Source organism: Rhynchophorus ferrugineus, unplaced genomic scaffold (assembly GCF_030347505.1).
Source record: "Rhynchophorus ferrugineus isolate W39M unplaced genomic scaffold, kcgeb_rfMv2 rfM6, whole genome shotgun sequence".
NCBI classification, from domain to species: domain Eukaryota; kingdom Metazoa; phylum Arthropoda; class Insecta; order Coleoptera; family Curculionidae; genus Rhynchophorus; species Rhynchophorus ferrugineus.
This window is the reverse complement of record NW_027472585.1, coordinates 4,064,615-4,082,146: the sequence shown is the minus strand read 5'-3', so window position 1 is coordinate 4,082,146 and position 17,532 is coordinate 4,064,615. Positions and strand designations below refer to the sequence as shown.

Sequence of the window (17,532 nt, the reverse complement as noted above, 5' to 3'; positions counted from 1 at the left end):
CAAAAAAAGTTTTGTTCGCCGAAAATTGTAATACTTGACGGAGGGACTGTTGCCATTTGAGCGTGAGTAATAGCAGTATCAATATACTTCGATTTATATATTTATGTCTATATTTTAAGATTTAATTAAATAGCACTTTTGATTTATAGAACTAAACCTCTAGTTTATTAAATACATTTAATAAAGTTAGAATAAAGTGATATATTAGGAGTTGAAAAACCAAACTTGATTTGTTACTGCCTTTTCAATAACTACTATTGTATAATATCCTTGACCTTAATTATCTTATAAGAATTTCTTACCGTATATGTATACGCATCATCGGATGAATATTCAGTTACAGGATTGGAAGGCTTGATATTGGCAACTCTGTTTAGAGAGTTTGTTTTTCCGTAACCATCTGTGTTGTTAGTAATGTATTTCGAAGTTTCTTTGTAAGTGGAAGTATTATTATGGGCTAAGGAACTACCAGGTCTTGAAACAGTGTTCTGCAGATCCTCCAATAAATGATCTAAAATTGAAAAAAAAAGATCAGCGTTTAATTTATATACTGTTTTTTAAATTAAATTAAATATTACTAGACAGATTTAACTAGTTTTCGATATGAATGGGGCTTAGATACGAATTTATATTCATCTTGAACGGATTGGGATTGTCCGTGACATAAAATTATGCTGGTTGAATGCAAAATGATATATGAATAATATTATTTTCATAATAGATCTAATCCTTTATTCATTGTTGGGCTTGTATGGGTGAATTGTCTTAGTTCATGTCCTGGCTTAATAAGAACCCAATTAATAACACTTATCTGTATTGTATACATTCCGTGATTTTCACTTCGTGGAAATAATTCAAAATGCTATTGATCGTTGGCAAGAAATTGTAAACTGTTGATCTGTTATAAAATATAGAATATTTAGTAATTTAGAAAATAACTTTGAATGAATGGAAATTTTCTATAAAATATTAACTATAGTAACTATTATTATTTGTGACTTATCTTTTAATTAAATAATATTTTTAAGTAACGAAACAGTTGAAACATGTCTATAGGCATTTTTAACGGCGTTTACACCTAGTAACCTTACCTAAATTCGAATCAAACTGTGACAGATTCTGATTCGAGCTCCTCACATTTCTGACCGGGGATCTACTTCTCATGATTCTCGTTTCCTGGTACTCTTTCCTTTCAATCGTCGACATATTTGTCTATTCGAATCTTATTTACTAACTAACCTTATAATCTAAACGAGCGACCTGAAATAAATAAAAAGTTATTATTAGATATGAATTAAAGATGCGGAAAAAATTATGAAAATCTGATCTGAAGTGTAGATAATCGATTTTTGGCATGTATTTTCAGTGTTCATAATAGGCGAGCTTGATAATATCTCATTGGATTGATTAATAATAGGCAGGTAATAAATATTATGGAGATTATAGGTATAAGTGGAATAATCTGATGTTTTCTGTTCACATTTAATATATTTTCAATAAATACATGTTTTATGCATGAAAAATAACCGAGAGGTATAAATGAGTGAAATTATTAAATGTTTACAGTCACATTATTCTAAATTCATTCCTATTGATATGTATCAGATGTTTAAAAATAATTCTAGCTTGTTATTTGTAGCAATAATTTATAAACGAAAATATCAATTATTTAATTTATTTTTTGCTACTGTCAGATGTCAAATATGTCAAATGTAATTGAACTAAAATACGCATAGTAACGCATTATATCCTAATTGAAAGTTTGTATTAATATTTAACATTATTTTAAAATAAATTAGAATTATTAAATTTATATGTTGATTCAATATATTAAAATATAAATTGGAAAATAATCAACTGGCGTACTAATTAAATTAAATTAAAATGCAGTATCATGTTGAATTAATTAGCAATTTTGCAGTAATTTTAACAATAACTGTAAATAATTTCGAAAAAATATATTAAATAACATTTGCAATAAATAAAATAATTAAAAATGATCTAATTCAATGATCTCATTAATGATAAAATAATAATTTCACTAAATTTAATAAAGCATTATTTATTTTCTTATTATCGGTTTGGCCTTTTGTCTTTGAGCAGATATTATTAATTATTATTCAACAAATAATAGGCTATAAATAATATTTTTTTGTTTGATGTAGATATAGGTGTGAATTATCGATAGATATAACGATTTTTAGTTATCTTACACTAATTACGCATATTCCAAGAGTTAACTGCTCACAAAATAATTACTTTTGTCCTTCTACACCTATCACAATAAAAAAATTGTCTTAAGCAATTACGGAAAAAACTGCGCCGATTACAACTACTTGTGGCTCGTTCCCAATCACTTTAAGCCCACGACCGTTCCGACCGATTTAACTAAAACAGAAGTTATTTCATTATGACGTGCGTTTCCACATACACCCCGTCCATCCGTCGTACATCATCGACAAGAACTGTTTTCTTCGAAACCGAAACCGCACGGGATATAGCGAGAAGCGCTATACCCCAGCCTAAATCGAATTTTAGGTTAAGGTTGATACGAGTCTCTTACGGAGAGAATACGAAAAAAAAGCGTGGGCCGATATAGCGACCTAATATGGTCACAACCTTGACCGCCAACCTTGATTGCACTTTGCGTTAAGAAATTAATTACGACAGGCAACAGATTAGAGCAAATGTTTTCTTTTGGATGGTCTAATATATATATATTAATAGTTCAGGATCTGTTATAATATGTATATATCTAATCAAGCCGGCTTTGTTGGCACAGTGGCAAAGGTGACAGGACGGTCCTCCTACTGTTGAGATAGGCGCGGGTTCGAATCCTGCTGGAGCATGGTCGTAAATTTATGTTTGTGATTGTTTAATATTTGTGATTATCCTAGGCAAGAGTACAAAATCCGACAAAAGAAAATGATCCCAGTCACGCCAGTAATCAGGCTGTATATGACCCGATGTCTTCTGAGATGATTTCTAAGTTGGTCACATGTAAACAAATCGGTTTATAACATTTGATTTTGTGTTGGTACTGATCGACACCGTTGTTATATGTCAATGTAAATATTATAAAGCAACTTTAAACAAAGTAGCAGTGAACTTACGCCAACAAGATGTATAATGTATTGCCAATTGCAGTTTGTAAATTCGTTTTAATACCAGACAATATTTCCTTCTCGTTTTATTCCAGTTAAAAATATATATAACGCTGTCTGATACGTTCTAGGACTATAGCTACAAAATGAATTGGTTGCTAGAAAACATCACAACAGATGAGGGGTTAATAATTTAAAATTTTAAAGGCAAATTACAAAAAAAAAGAAATAATGACTGGGAGCGCCAGTACTAGTGAAGACGATGATGATTTTATTGTTTTCGCGAACAGGGACGATCACTGTCCACACACAGACATAAAAATGGACTGAAAAATAGAGTTAGTCAGGTTGTTAAACAATTCGTACAATATAACAAAGGTTTGTACTCATTAGGATCCGTAGAAATCTGGTTTTCTTTAGCAGGTTTTATTCATTCGTCAGTAACAGAATGATTGTCTCATAGTACATTTAAAAATCTAGTATTTATAAAAGAAAATTCTTCTTATAGTGTTTAATAGGCTGAGCTGGATTACTTCTATTCTATTTACCTAACAGAATACCTGACTGTATTTTCTAATTTGTATTTTAAACAGTTGAAATACTATATTTTATGTTTGAAGTACGTATCTTGAATGTATACGAGAGAGTATTCTGTAATTTGCATTTTAATTAACGCACAAGATGTATTTTGCCCACATTTGGACGCTACCAAGTTAAATTTGCGATATTGGCGAAGTTAGCAGCTGTCAAATTTCGAGGTTATGTTAATTTTTCTGCAGATATGTCAGCATTTGTCAATATTAATGCTCAGTTAAAGCTGTCTTTGATACTTTAGCATATGATTTGGTTCATTGAACTAAATATTTACCATACAAAACATATATATCGCGCGCTTTTTAATGGATTGCAGCCCAAAGAAGAGTGACAATCGATGAAAACAATCCATTTGAAATGATAACCAAGGAAGAATGGCTGGGAAAAAGTAAACGAGAATACTTTATAGTGATAAATACTTAACCTTTATTTATTAACACTTAGAAATCAAAGAATTATATTCCACAAGGATTTTTTTGAGTTTTTATCTTATAATGTATGGTTGTTTGTAATTTAGGGTAACCTGATATGGCTCGGTGCATGGAGGTAAAATGAAATGAAACAGTGGTGTTTACATTACGTGACCGTTATTTATTGTAAAATATTATTTAATATTTATTATAAAACGGATGGCAGTGGTTTTACCTGGAGACGAGGCTTGGGCAGTCGATGGTGGCACGTCTAAACCAAACGATGGTCGAGTACTGAATGAATGGAAATATCCTTCAATAACAACCCAGATAAACGTCTCGGGGTTGCCAGCTATTCGTTATCGGGTTCTAGTTGGCGCTGCTGGCACCCCGCCCGTGTTCAACATCTGGGATTATATTTCTGGGTATTTTGTAGACCGTTATTCCACCATGTAAAATTCGACATGCCTCAAGGTCGCTACAGTAACAAACTAAATGTTCAAACAAATTCAACACAAAACACAAACTAACAAAATTTCATAGAATGATGCTAATGAAAATAAATAATTATCAAAACGTCAGCGAGACACTATTAAAACTGACCCCTAGACACTATAAAATTGAATTATTATTTTGTTGATTATTATTCTGCTGAACTATTTTAAAAATAACTTCATCTAAATATACGAATTAATTGGTTTCCCATAGCTGACTTAATATGTACGTATAAAAATGACAGATCCTACCTTATATTTGTTTTAAAAACTACAGTATAAACTTACAGTATTACTCTGAAACTTTAAAAACATTATTCTGTTTGTCCGGACGTTAAGAATATTTAGAATTAACAAGGAATACGTAATAACCGTTTGTTGTCTCTAAAAAACAAAATAAAGAACGTCATAGCTGCCTTGATTGGTAATTGACTGTGTGACCCCATTATTTATATAGGCCAATTTTAAAAATAGACTACTTTCCATTGAAATCCTGAAACTTTAACCTAGTAACCGATGAAGTGAATTTATGGGAAATCTGAAGAACGATTTATCTATTTATTATAATAACGTTATACAGAAAATGATACGCTTGGAAGACAATTCATTTATTTAAAATGAAATTATTCGAGTGAATTAAAAATGATATTTGCATTTATCGTTTGAGATAAATTGTTTATGGGTTATAAACCGCGAAAAAAAAAGGACCGACAAATTACAGTTATTTCGACGACTTGAGGATGTAGTTCTATGTCTATGTGATGATCTCACACCGCGGTGAAAGTATATGTTCGAACCAAACACCATTTCCTGGAATTAGAATTTAGAAATATAAAATAGCCACAAAGAGTACGAAAATGTTGTCAGTGTCAGTGCAAAATATAGATGTGGCATTTAAATATAAAAATGATTTATCACTACGTAGTATAAAACAAAGTCGCCTTTTCTGTCCCTATATCCCTATGTGCGCTTAAATCTTTAAAACTACGCAACGGATTTTGATGCGGATTTTTTCAATAGATAGAGTGATTCAAGAGGAAGGTTTATATGTATAATACATGCATAATATACTAAGGCAACATTGCTAATTTTAGAGGTTTCTAACGTGATGTCGTAAATTAACCTATTTTTTTAGGCTTATTTAGCAATTAGCAAAAACGCTGCCTAACCCTACGAGTTAGATCAAATTAATGTACTACAGTATTGTACACCATAAGAAGGTCTACAAAAAAGTCCGCGATGGTATATGTTTATCTTTTAGGGATAACCCACATTAACCATTTTTATTGTTTACTTTTTACGTGAGAAAATGGCTTATTTACGAAGCTATTTTAAGCAATACGGCATTAATCCTTATCGAATTAAGTACCTTAAATACAGTGTGCAATTAATATAGATCAATATGGTTCCTTACAGCATGTAAATTAAACAAATATTTTCGGAGATATTACAAATTTAAAATTTGCGTTTAAAAATGTGTAATGTAATAAAAATTGTATGAATTTAGATATTCCAAAGATAGCAGGAAATCTTTATAGTAAGTATAGGGGAAGAGGAATTGTTTTACTCCAAATTTAATGCGTGCAGGCCAAGGGCAGTAATGAATGAACCAAAAATACTGGATCGATTTTAATCATGTTTTCATTGAGTGACATAGGCATATATATTTTATGCCCGTGCAAAGTCGGAGCGGGCCGCTATGTTTTTATATACAACGTTCATATTTTTTCTGTAGTGTATTTAATTTAGTATCAGCATTGCACCCGTGCGAAGCCGGGGCGGGTCGCTAGTTTAAAATATGCTGATAACAGATGGAGTTAAAGAACCTGTTATAACCTTAATTTTAGTTTCTTATTTAAAATAAAGCTCGGGGATTTTAGTAAGGAGCTTCTTACGCATCCACTGAATAGTCCGGACATGACACCAAGTGAGTACAACCTGTTCTTGTCCATGGCGAACTGTTCCAAAGAAAGACAAGCTAGTGAAAACCGACTGTCCCAGAGAAGAAAGGCATAATGGAATCACCTTTAAAGTGCCAACAAACTATCGGACAAAATCGGACCATTCTACGTATATTAAATAAAGCCCTAATTCAAAAAAAACGACGGATTTCTTTACTACATCTATTATTTTATGACAAGCAAGTGATGACATTTTTTATAGTCTAATGTGTTTATTGATAAATTATTTATAGGTTAATAAAATTATAGTTTGTTAATGAAAATTGGATCATTATTTTATAGTAGTTTTTATACGGGTTAAACATTATTTGGCTCTTATCATTGTACAAAAGTATCTATTTCAGACTCTTTCAGGTTACCGTAAATACATTGAATATTTTAACAGCCTTATTTATAGACATAGCAGCATTAGAAACACTAACAGTTCCTACAGGTTACTTTACAGTTAAACGTCATCTGCATAGAGATGTATTCTCGAAAGACAATCTCTGTCTTTCCTGTTAAAATTAACAACGTAAATAACGTCTTGATATTTAATTATCCGTATACTGTTTAATTATGACATCTGCGAATAAAACTGTATACCAAAAATTGTTAATAAAACTTCTAAATACTGGTATATTTACGTAAAACGATGAATTCGGTTTTATTTTATTTTCGGATTTTGTTTCTTATTTTGTAAAAATCAACATAACATTGAAAATTGTTAATATATAGTCTGTTTAAAGTTATTTCGTATATGCGTCATTTAAATTTGTGACGTCAAAACGTCGCATTGTTGCCGCATCAACTCTGAGTTATAGTTCAGTTTGGCTTTGACATACAATAAAATTCTAATCTAAATAAAATTATTGAACAAAAATGTTATCAAATATAATTTATTTTAATGCTGTAGTACTTCTAAAAACTACAGTTAATTATACAGCCACAATAGTTTATAGGTTAGAGTTATAACCTCTTATCACTATCGCTTTCAAGAATTTTGCATATATCTGACAACCGGACGATTTTGACAGGCTTATTCGTTTACGTGTTCGAACTAATCAGGCAGCATTGTGTCTCTTTTTAACTAGAAAAAAATGAGAAGGAAAATATTGTCTGATTCTAAAACGAGTTTACAAATTGCGGCAGGTAATACATTAAACATCTTGATGACATATGTACAAAAAAAAATTTGAATAGACTATGCAACAAACTAATTTTTAAAATGCCGATTTTTTGTTAGTGTCATTTTAATGTCATATTATTCGCAGATATCGAATCAATGAGCATTCACATCAAATTTTTTTTACAGGTATCTTTAATTTAAACCAAGCATTTAAATTACTGAACTGATCTTAGTGCCATCTAGATATTGCACGTTTCAAGATTTTTCTCCAGGCACCTATTGAGTTGTTGCTCTATACTCAATTATTTTTCAAATTTATATATTCCTCCGATATATTAAGTCAAATCTAAGAAAAAATTACAGTACGAAATAGACTGCCATTCTTATGGCAATTCTTACTGATTATGATGATTTAATTTCTTTTTTTTTAATTCAAAGGTGTCAATGAACCATGTGTAATGTAAAGGAACTTTCGAATCAATTTCAAATTATAATTCAAGAACTTTTCAAAGTCATAGTTCTCACTATCGTATTGAATTCTAAACAACAGTAATTGTAGCGTACATAGCAATTGTACATAGTTAACTGTACCATTATTACTATAAATATCAATTTGCCTTATTAAACGTTTTACTTGTTAATTAGTATTTATGAATTTTAACATTTAATACACTAATACACTTTTGGGCAAAGGTATAACATATTTTATATTATAATGAATAATATTCTTCAATACGTTAGACAAAAAACAGAACAGATCAGACTGAAATTCAAAGAACTGTACTGGTTAGTCGCAAGATACTCTCCACTTGACGTAAAATTAAATATATTGGTTTATCAGTCAATTATAAAACCTATTTGGACCTATGAGATCCAAATATGAGGTTACACTAAAATATTAAACCAACTAGTAATCCAACGCTGTCAAAAATTTCTTCGATAATTACTGATGCTTAACACTACATAACCAACGAAGCCCAAAATCAAATGAATTTAGGAAATTATCCAAAATTTCACACTAAAACATGAATTAAGGTTACTAAACCACGGCAACGTGGAATCAATACTGGACAACGCGCAAGAAATCAGACATATTAGGGTATCAGATATATTAGTGTATAAATGTTTACTAACTTGAGATTAAGTAGCGGAATTTAATTTTAATTTGGGAAATATGTACATACTGATATATCTATCCCGCACACGTCTTGCTTGTGTACTGATGCAAGTAACACATGGGCTGAAAATTCCAGAGCGTAACAAAGGAAACGCTTTTTTTTTATTCAAAATTGGCTTTATTCGTCAAGATAATCTCCACCAAGGGCCAACCAAACATTCCAGTGCCTCTCTAACATTTCAATACCACTTTTATTGCAGTCCACTCAGATGACGATCATTTTGATTCCAGAGTGAAGTGATGGATCCATGTTTCATCCATTGTCACATATCGAACCAAAAATTCCGGCTTGTTACGTTTAAGATTGGCCAAACACTGCTCAGAATCAGCACGTTTTTGTTTTTTGTCAACAGTGAGCAAAAACGACACCCACTTTGAACAGAGCTTTCTGATAGTCAAATGCTCATGCAATATAAAACTTTTGATTATTTACAATGTTAGCTAACTCACGCAACTTCATTTTTCAATCGTACAAAACGGTTTTGTGTTTTTTTATGTTTTCTGGAGTTACCACCTCATTTGGACGTCCACTGAGTTCTGAATCATCGGTGGCTCTACGACCATGTTTGAAGACAGGAAACCAACGTTGTATTGTTGTTTCTGATGAAGCGGAGTTCTTATAACACTTCCCAAGTCGTTGCTTCGTTTGAACGGTATTTTTTCCCATCAAGAAGTAGTGTAAAAATAAAACAGAAAATTGCTTTTGAAAATAACAAAAGTAGAGGCAAACTTATCAGTAGAATATATTTTTTTTATAATTTAATTAATACATTGTTACTAGTCGTTTCCGTCTAACCTACAATTTGTTTTTATGATAACTTAAATATAGGTATATAACTAGGAGGACTCATCGGCCCTAACTCAGTCTCTGGTGAAATAATGTTTATACATGTTACTGCTGAATTTTTTAATATCTGCACCTCACTACACAACATTACACAAGATCAGATGGTTTGATTCTTTTGAGTCTGTGTCCTGTTCTGGTGGTATCCAGAAGTTGCAATATTTCAATATTCGTATGAGAATGGAGTCTTTCCCCATGCCCCCTTGCAGTTTTCTTGATTTCTTGACTGACTGTGTGTATCTGAAAGTCTCGATGTAGGTAATCAGTCCTATAGTATTTGGGTGCACCCACAATATCGTTCAGGACTTTGTTTTGAAAAATTTGTATTTTATTTATGTTACTCTTTGCAGAACATCCCCATAATTGAACTCCGTATGTCCACATAGGTTTCAATATTTGCTTATATAACAGCAATTTATTATGTACTGATAATTGTTATTTTCTTCCAATTAGCCAGTACATTTTCCTATATTTCAATTCCAGTTCTTTTCTTTACTTCTTTATATATTCCTTCCAGCGAAGTTCCTTTCATCGAGATTCATTCCGAGATATTTAGCGTTGTTGCTATACTTGCCTGTTGTAATGTTCGTGAGGCTTCTTCACTATTGTCTCCGATAGCTATAATCGCAGTATCATCAGCAAATGTAGCCATCGTGATATTTTCCATTTGTGGTATATCACAAGTGTAGAGTAGATAAAGCATTGGTCCCAGTACACTTTCTGGTGGTACACCTGCTTTAGCTTCTTGTATTGTAGAGTAAGCTTCTTCTTGTTTGACTCTAAACTTTCTGGTTGTAATGTATGATTTTAATAGTTCGGTGTGTTGTTTTGGTAGCATTTTCTATAGAACAAGGCCTTCATGCCAAACCTTATCGAAAGCTTGTGCTACAAGTAAAAATATAGCTGAGCATACATTTTTACTTTCGTACGCTTTTTAAATAACATCTGTGATTCTGCGGACCTGGTCAATTGTTGAGTTGTTAACAAGCAATAAACCCAAACTGGTGTGAGCAGAATATGATGAAATTTTAACAGTTTTCGTTTGAAGGTACTGAACTTACTGAAAAAGACCTTGAACTTGAACTAACTGAAAAAGCAATAAAAATGCAATAAAAATAGCGATAAAAATGCAATAAAAATAGCGACATCTATGTGTTAGGTACGGGACTTTTCAGCCCATGTGTTACAACAGAATTTTAAGAAAAGAAAGAAATTCTTCAAGTAAATAATTCTAATTGAAAATCAACTATTTTTTAAATTTAAAAAACATTAAATAATAATATAATTTATTTTAAATTCATTCAAATTAACGTAAAAAATTTGAAATAATTCTTGACAAAAAAAACAAGAAAAAGCACTATAATCAAATAAATAAAATATTTTTAAAAAATTATGACATAAATAGCTAATTTACAAATCTTTTCGAGACATGATGAATCAATTACAAACGTGATTTTTTCAATGAATGACAAAAATAACCAGTCTGACCAATCAATGACCAGGTATACGGTATACAGAACAACAGATAATAATTTATATATATCACTAAAAATAAACTCTTACTAATACGCGCTCTTGGCGCCAATTGAACGAACGCTTCGGTTCTATGAGGTCCAATTATAAAATGGAGCACAGTTCAAGTTGCAGGAACGGGTTTTTAAAACGAAATAAAAATGTTAATGTTACCTCGTATCGCGTAGTGTTACCAGGTAGTGTTTTTAGTTAATGTGTAAATGTTACAGTTAATATTTATTCAAACTGCTTGTAGACTTTATATTTTGTTAAAGCGAGGCAACAGATAACGATGATGTTCATGGGAATGTTAATTTTTTTCAGATTATACCAGACAACTATTTAAATAGGAATATTGCATAAACGACAATAAAACATATACTATTATATGATGATAACAGTAAGTGATTTTATTGTTATACGTTCTTATAATTAAAAGCGCATAGCGCCACCTACCGGATCTGGCTGTGAATCCAAACTATTCTAAAATCCATATAAACACTCACAAGACAAAATTGTCAGAATCAGTCCAACCGTTTAGGAGACGTTCAGTGGCATAGACAAGGATAGAAGATTTACATATATAAAGATGATCAAAAAGCTTCTTCTTCATAGTAGTGTAAGTGTGCTATGCCATATTGCCTATACTCTTTTCCTCCAGTATATGGGAGCATCCATCCTGTATCAGAACAATTAGCGATAACAACAATCTGAATTGGTCTTTGTAAATTGTATAGTATTCCCCAGGAGACAAAAAGGTTTTACAAAATTATGGAATTTTGTTAAAAGAGAAAAGTCCCGCCCTCAATCAAAGACCCAAGGATGGAGCTGAACTTAAAAACCCTGACGGAGATACTCGACCGATGACACAGTTATCATGGCAAAAGATATATCTCAGGCTTAGGCTGTAGAAAAAGTACAAGTGACAGTCAACGAGATCTAAAAATGGACTAGGGACTGGAAAATACAGCTTAACACCTCCAAATCTGTCCATGTTCAAAAACCGAATTATATCACTTTAGGGATGTCCGATTCCTCAAGCAGTATCAGCTATATACCTTGTAATAGATCTCGATGGTAGGTTAAATTGGAAACATCATGTTAGACAAAAAGCAGTGCAAATTATACTCAAAGTCAAGCAACTGTACTGATAAAACAGACTACTTCTAAAATCAAAGAGATTGGTTTATCAGTCAATCAGAAAGCCAATTTGGACATATGGGGTGCAAATATGGGGTTGCACTAAGACATCAAACCAACTAGTAATCCGACGTAATCAGAAGTTCAGAAGATTGAAACGAACCAAATCACACGAACTGGTTTAATGTATAAGTGTATTCTTATCTTTAGCTGAAGTATTTCAATTTTGATATATTAATCCCATACTTATCTTGTTTGTGTATTAATGCAAGTACAATAGAACAGTAGTAATAAATTAATTTGTAAATTAAGATTATGTTAAGCATATCTAGTGTAAGATGTAATTTATTTAAAAAATGTGTACATTCCTGCCATTTTTTTCTGTTCCTGTCCACTTTTCTTGCTTTGATGTCTTTTATGATGAAGTCATTATTACGAGACTCAGTCTTTGTCTCACAGAGGTACAAGAATGGGATAACATTCCTTTGGAAATTATTTTACAAATCTGTATGCGAAAAATTGTAGCGGTTTTAAAAGCAAATGGTGACTCAACACATTACTAATAAATGTATAGTAGTTATTTTGACGATCCGCTGTATATAAATTGAGAGACCTTAGTTTTTCCCAACAGATTTCTTCCTTCTAGCGTTCATAAACACATTTTCTCCGTCTAATCTCCACTAATTATCACTCATATGTACCATCCAAGCACGGTTGCCCTACCATAATAAAACCGTATTTTCACACTTTGAAAATAGCCCGTGTGTAAATAAAAGCAGCCATTTAAACACACATATGCACATATGTGAATGCAATATCGGTTTTATGACCATCGCATATGTAACAGTATTTCTGGAAATGAAGAGCCTCCATGTTTTTGTCGAATTTTAGGAAATATCTGTTTTATAAATGGTAAGAGTTTATATAGTCAGGGAGAGAAAACTAACATTCTTATTCATATCACTTGATATTCTAAGAAATCTACAATACTATAAAATATATAGATTACAAGGAAACAAACAAGATGAACATATAATCTCTATCTTCAATCATATATACTAATCGGCTTAGCGAAAGTTTACCCTCCCCTTTTGAGAAAAACAGAAGCACCTGAAGGCGTAAAATTTGGCACAATTGAAGGTTATACCGAGGAAGAATTTTTAGGTTTAACATTTTGGTGTAATAGCGCTACAAATAAATAAATTCGAATAAAACGTAATATGACCAAATCAAGCAACCAAGAATAATCTGCCAACTCTTATACGGTAGATTATTAACCACGGACGCGTAATTTTCGAATTAAAAATCTGACAACACTGTATTGCAAGATGTCGACTGGAAATTTTGAATTGGAAGACAAATCCAAATAAATTTTACATTTATTATGTGTTACTTTCGGTTATTCCCGTATTGTTGGAACTACTAAAGAGTTATAGAATATATTATGAATTATTAACAGTAAATTTGTAAACATTTTAAAGCACTGAAAATATTTAACAATCAATACAGTAAGATATATGACTATAGTCTATTCAAAGTCTTTTTGTACATACGTCATCAAGATGTTTAATGTATTGCCTGCCGCAATTTGTAAATTCGTTTTAGAATCAGACAATATTTTCCTTCTCATTTTATTTTAGTTAAAAGGAGCGACAATGCTGTCTGATTAGTTTGACGTAAGCAAAATTCTTGAAAGCAATAGTGATAAGAGGTTATAACTCTAACCTATAAACTATTGTGGCTGTTTAATTAACTGTAGTTTTTAGAAGTACTACTTTTAGTAGTACTTTTGTAGAGTACGACGGGTGCTATAATATGTCCCATCCAAGTGCTTTCAACGCTTCCTTCATTGGTTTTATTAGTTTGATTGTTTTACTAATGCACGTTTCCAAGCACGAAACTTTCAAAGGAATATAAACATTTTCAAAGGAATATAAATCTATGATGGTGTTACTTTCGCAAGATATAACATGTATTTCTTTTTAAGAATTAGTAATCTGGATTTCTTAATGATTCGGTTTACTATTTACCATACGCTTGAATCAATGATCCTGAATACCCATTACCCGTAATAAACACTATTCTGTGTATGTGTGTATTAATCACTTAATTCACTTTCTGATTGGATGGTTGCCAACCATATTTTATAATGACATATCTGACTGATTTTTAGAATCAATGAAATGAATGATTTTGAAATGAAATGATTTAGAAATTATATGAAAACACCCAAAAATTATATTAATTATACAGTAGTACAAAACAACAAAACCTAAACAGAACGATATTATTGAGAAATAGTAATAATAAAAATAACAATTCTAACCCTTGATGTTCTTGGTTACAATACTAAAATATAAGGTGAAACAAAAGTCCCGCTACTAATAATAATGGAACAATTATTTTCAATAAATATTATTCCCATTTTTTTCTGCTCGTTCTTGTGGCGTATGGTGTTAATTACAATAAATATGATTTTAATTTAAGATTAAGGCAGATAATTAATTATTTAATTCAAATAAGTAATAACATAATTCTGCAAAAACATTTTAATATAATTCTATAAAAAATCATATATAAAGAACAATATTTTTATTGAAAAGCTTTTGGCGCCCAAAATTTTGTTTGTAAATACATTTGTAAAATCTTTTATATCGTTATATAACACTCAAGTGTTATCAATATTTAAATAGTATTAATGGCTTGGAAATAACAATGACGATGAGAAAACAAATCTCAAATAATAAATTAAGTATTTTTTTGAATGAATTGAAATTTCTTGTAAAAACTATTAATGAGCTACGAAGAATTTTGGCTTTTGGTTTCATTAAACCTGAATTAATTGTTATTTAATAAGTGACTCTTACAACCGACATTATTTATAAATAGTTAAGAGTGACTAATGATTTTGAATCACTTCGCATGACTTATCCAAAGCACTATACTAAACGGTCTCCAATATTTTTCTGGCAAACTTTTAACAATGAAAAATCAAGGCTCGGTTGCTCGAGTGTGTCTCTTTTTGTACGAAAATCGCTAGAATTCTATTAAAGTTTGTTTATAATAGTATTACTGACACATTATAAAATGTACTCACTGACAGTAATGCCTAAATAAAAATCCCTTGGAAGAGTCCCCTTGATTTTTTTTCAAATATTTTAAAGTCTCTTTTTAACCAACGAGGGTTTATCTGGACTGGACCTACATTTTAACGTGGGCTCCGAATCACGGCCAGTGACCAACTTAGAGACCATCCGGTCTTACCCAGCCTGGTTACTGGCGTGACTGGGTTATTCCTTGTCGGATTTTCCACTGTTGCCTAAAGATATTTACAATCACAAACATAAAGCCCCAACAGGATTCGAACCTGTGACTGTCGCAACAGTAGTGGGGCCGTTCTGTCGCCTTGACCACTGTGCTAACCAAGCCGGCCCCTTTATTTATTGATTATTGGCACAGTTTTCATATAGGTACAAATATTGCACTAAATTCGTCTACATTAAAATACTTATTTGAATCCAGAACTGATTTTCTTAAAACATAAAATAATTTTATCATATTTCCAGTAACAAATATTCCGGAATATTATCGTCCACCATTTAAGACTTCAAACAATTTTTCTGCCACTATTCTAACAAGATTTATAATGTATAGTCTATTGCAGTAAATCCGTTTTATTACCAATATTTTTCTTCTCATTTTATTCCAGCTAAAAAGAGATGTAATGCTGTCTGATATGTTCGAACATGTACCAGAACCAGCATGCAAAAGTCATTCGGTTGTCAAATGTATACAAAATTCTTCAAAACAGTAGTGATAATAAGAGGTCATAAACCGGCAAGGTGTATATGGCAAAGAATTAGTACTGTAGATATGCAGGTCGAGCAAAATATACAGGCAAGAACCTTTTGGATATGCGGTAAGGATTTTCCACAATAACACCCTTCAATTTGGATGGACTCCATCTGATGCACAGAAGAAGAGATTGACAAATGGTGGAATTGTGAACTAGTATTAGATTGGAAATTAATAGCTTACTTATTGGCTTAAAAAGTGGCTCAGAATGTGACAGTTAGTGACTTGATATGGGATTATGATTCAATGCTGATAATACCAAGACAGGGTGTTGAGAGTGGAAACAACTAAAGATGAGTATATAATTAATGTAAGATAACTGTAGAGTGTGAAAGATTTATGCGCCTAGATATGGGTGTCACTCTTCAGAATATATATGAGCATTTGGCTAAAATGTACGAGGAGCGAATGAATACGGAACTGTTTTGCAGATCATTTTTTAAGAAAACGCAACAACGAAGGAAACAACAACCATTAGAAACCACCATTAAACATTTAATAATAAAAAACCGAGCTTGATTCATGAGAGAATATAACAAACATCAGAAGTGCCAGACTATTTCTTATACCACTAAAAACCGAAAATCTAATAATAGTAATGAATTTATTCTGGTTGCAGTATATTTGTGACTCATACTAGTGTATGAGTGTATGAAAAAGATAGTTCTTTTTCTTGGAGAGGTATTATTTTAAAATAAAACCACGCAGTTAAATAAATATTTTATAACTACTAAGAATTTTAACTCGACAAATAAAAAGATTCGATTTCTACGGAATGTTTCAACAGTAACTCGGTAGGTGTCCAAACAATTCTTATTACAAGTAGAGTAGCGGGATTCTTCCCTAACCGCATTAACATTTCTGGAATATGTTTGATATCATTTATTCTCAAGAAAACCAGATAGTAAATATTTATAATATAACAGGTCAATTGAAAAGTCCCCGGCCTCATACATAGATGGCGCTACTAGAATTAAATCCATATGTTTTTAGTTAGCCCTAACCCTCAAAAGATGTGTGTATAAATTTGACAGCTGTCGGATCATTTGTTTGTGAATTATAGCATTTTGAGTGAAGCAACTTTTGTTATTGTAAAAAAATAGATAAAAAGGAATTTCGCGTGTTGATAAAATATTGCTTCTTGAAGGGGAAAAATACAGTTGAAGCAAAAACTTGGCTTCATGCCGAGTTTAAACGTGGTGAAATGCGTACCAAAGTTGTGATGAACAAAAAGTTGTTACCGACGGAAATATTTAAAAAATCCACAAAATTATTTTGAATGATCGTAAATTGAAATTGAATGATATTGCAGACACTCTAAAGATATCAACTG

At 31.4% G+C, this 17,532-nt stretch overlaps 1 protein-coding gene across 7 annotated transcripts in view; it reads right to left on the bottom strand.

The window, feature by feature from the left end:
• The window catches only part of LOC143198838 (uncharacterized), a 39,818-nt gene that overhangs the window by 4,201 nt on the left and 18,085 nt on the right, over window positions 1-17,532 (bottom strand). For 4 of the 7 annotated variants that reach the window (XM_076408386.1, XM_076408392.1, XM_076408390.1 and 1 more), the window contains 2 exons: window positions 1,092-1,260; window positions 303-511 (listed from right to left, as the gene is read on the bottom strand). In XM_076408386.1, the coding sequence (XP_076264501.1) occupies window positions 303-511; window positions 1,092-1,206 (324 nt within the window). In that variant the 5' untranslated portion in view covers window positions 1,207-1,260. Of the gene's footprint in view, window positions 1-302; window positions 512-1,091; window positions 1,261-2,213; window positions 2,468-4,343; window positions 4,587-17,532 lie in introns of those variants that run through there. The other 3 variants (XM_076408389.1, XM_076408387.1, XM_076408391.1) reach the window with 3 other exon arrangements.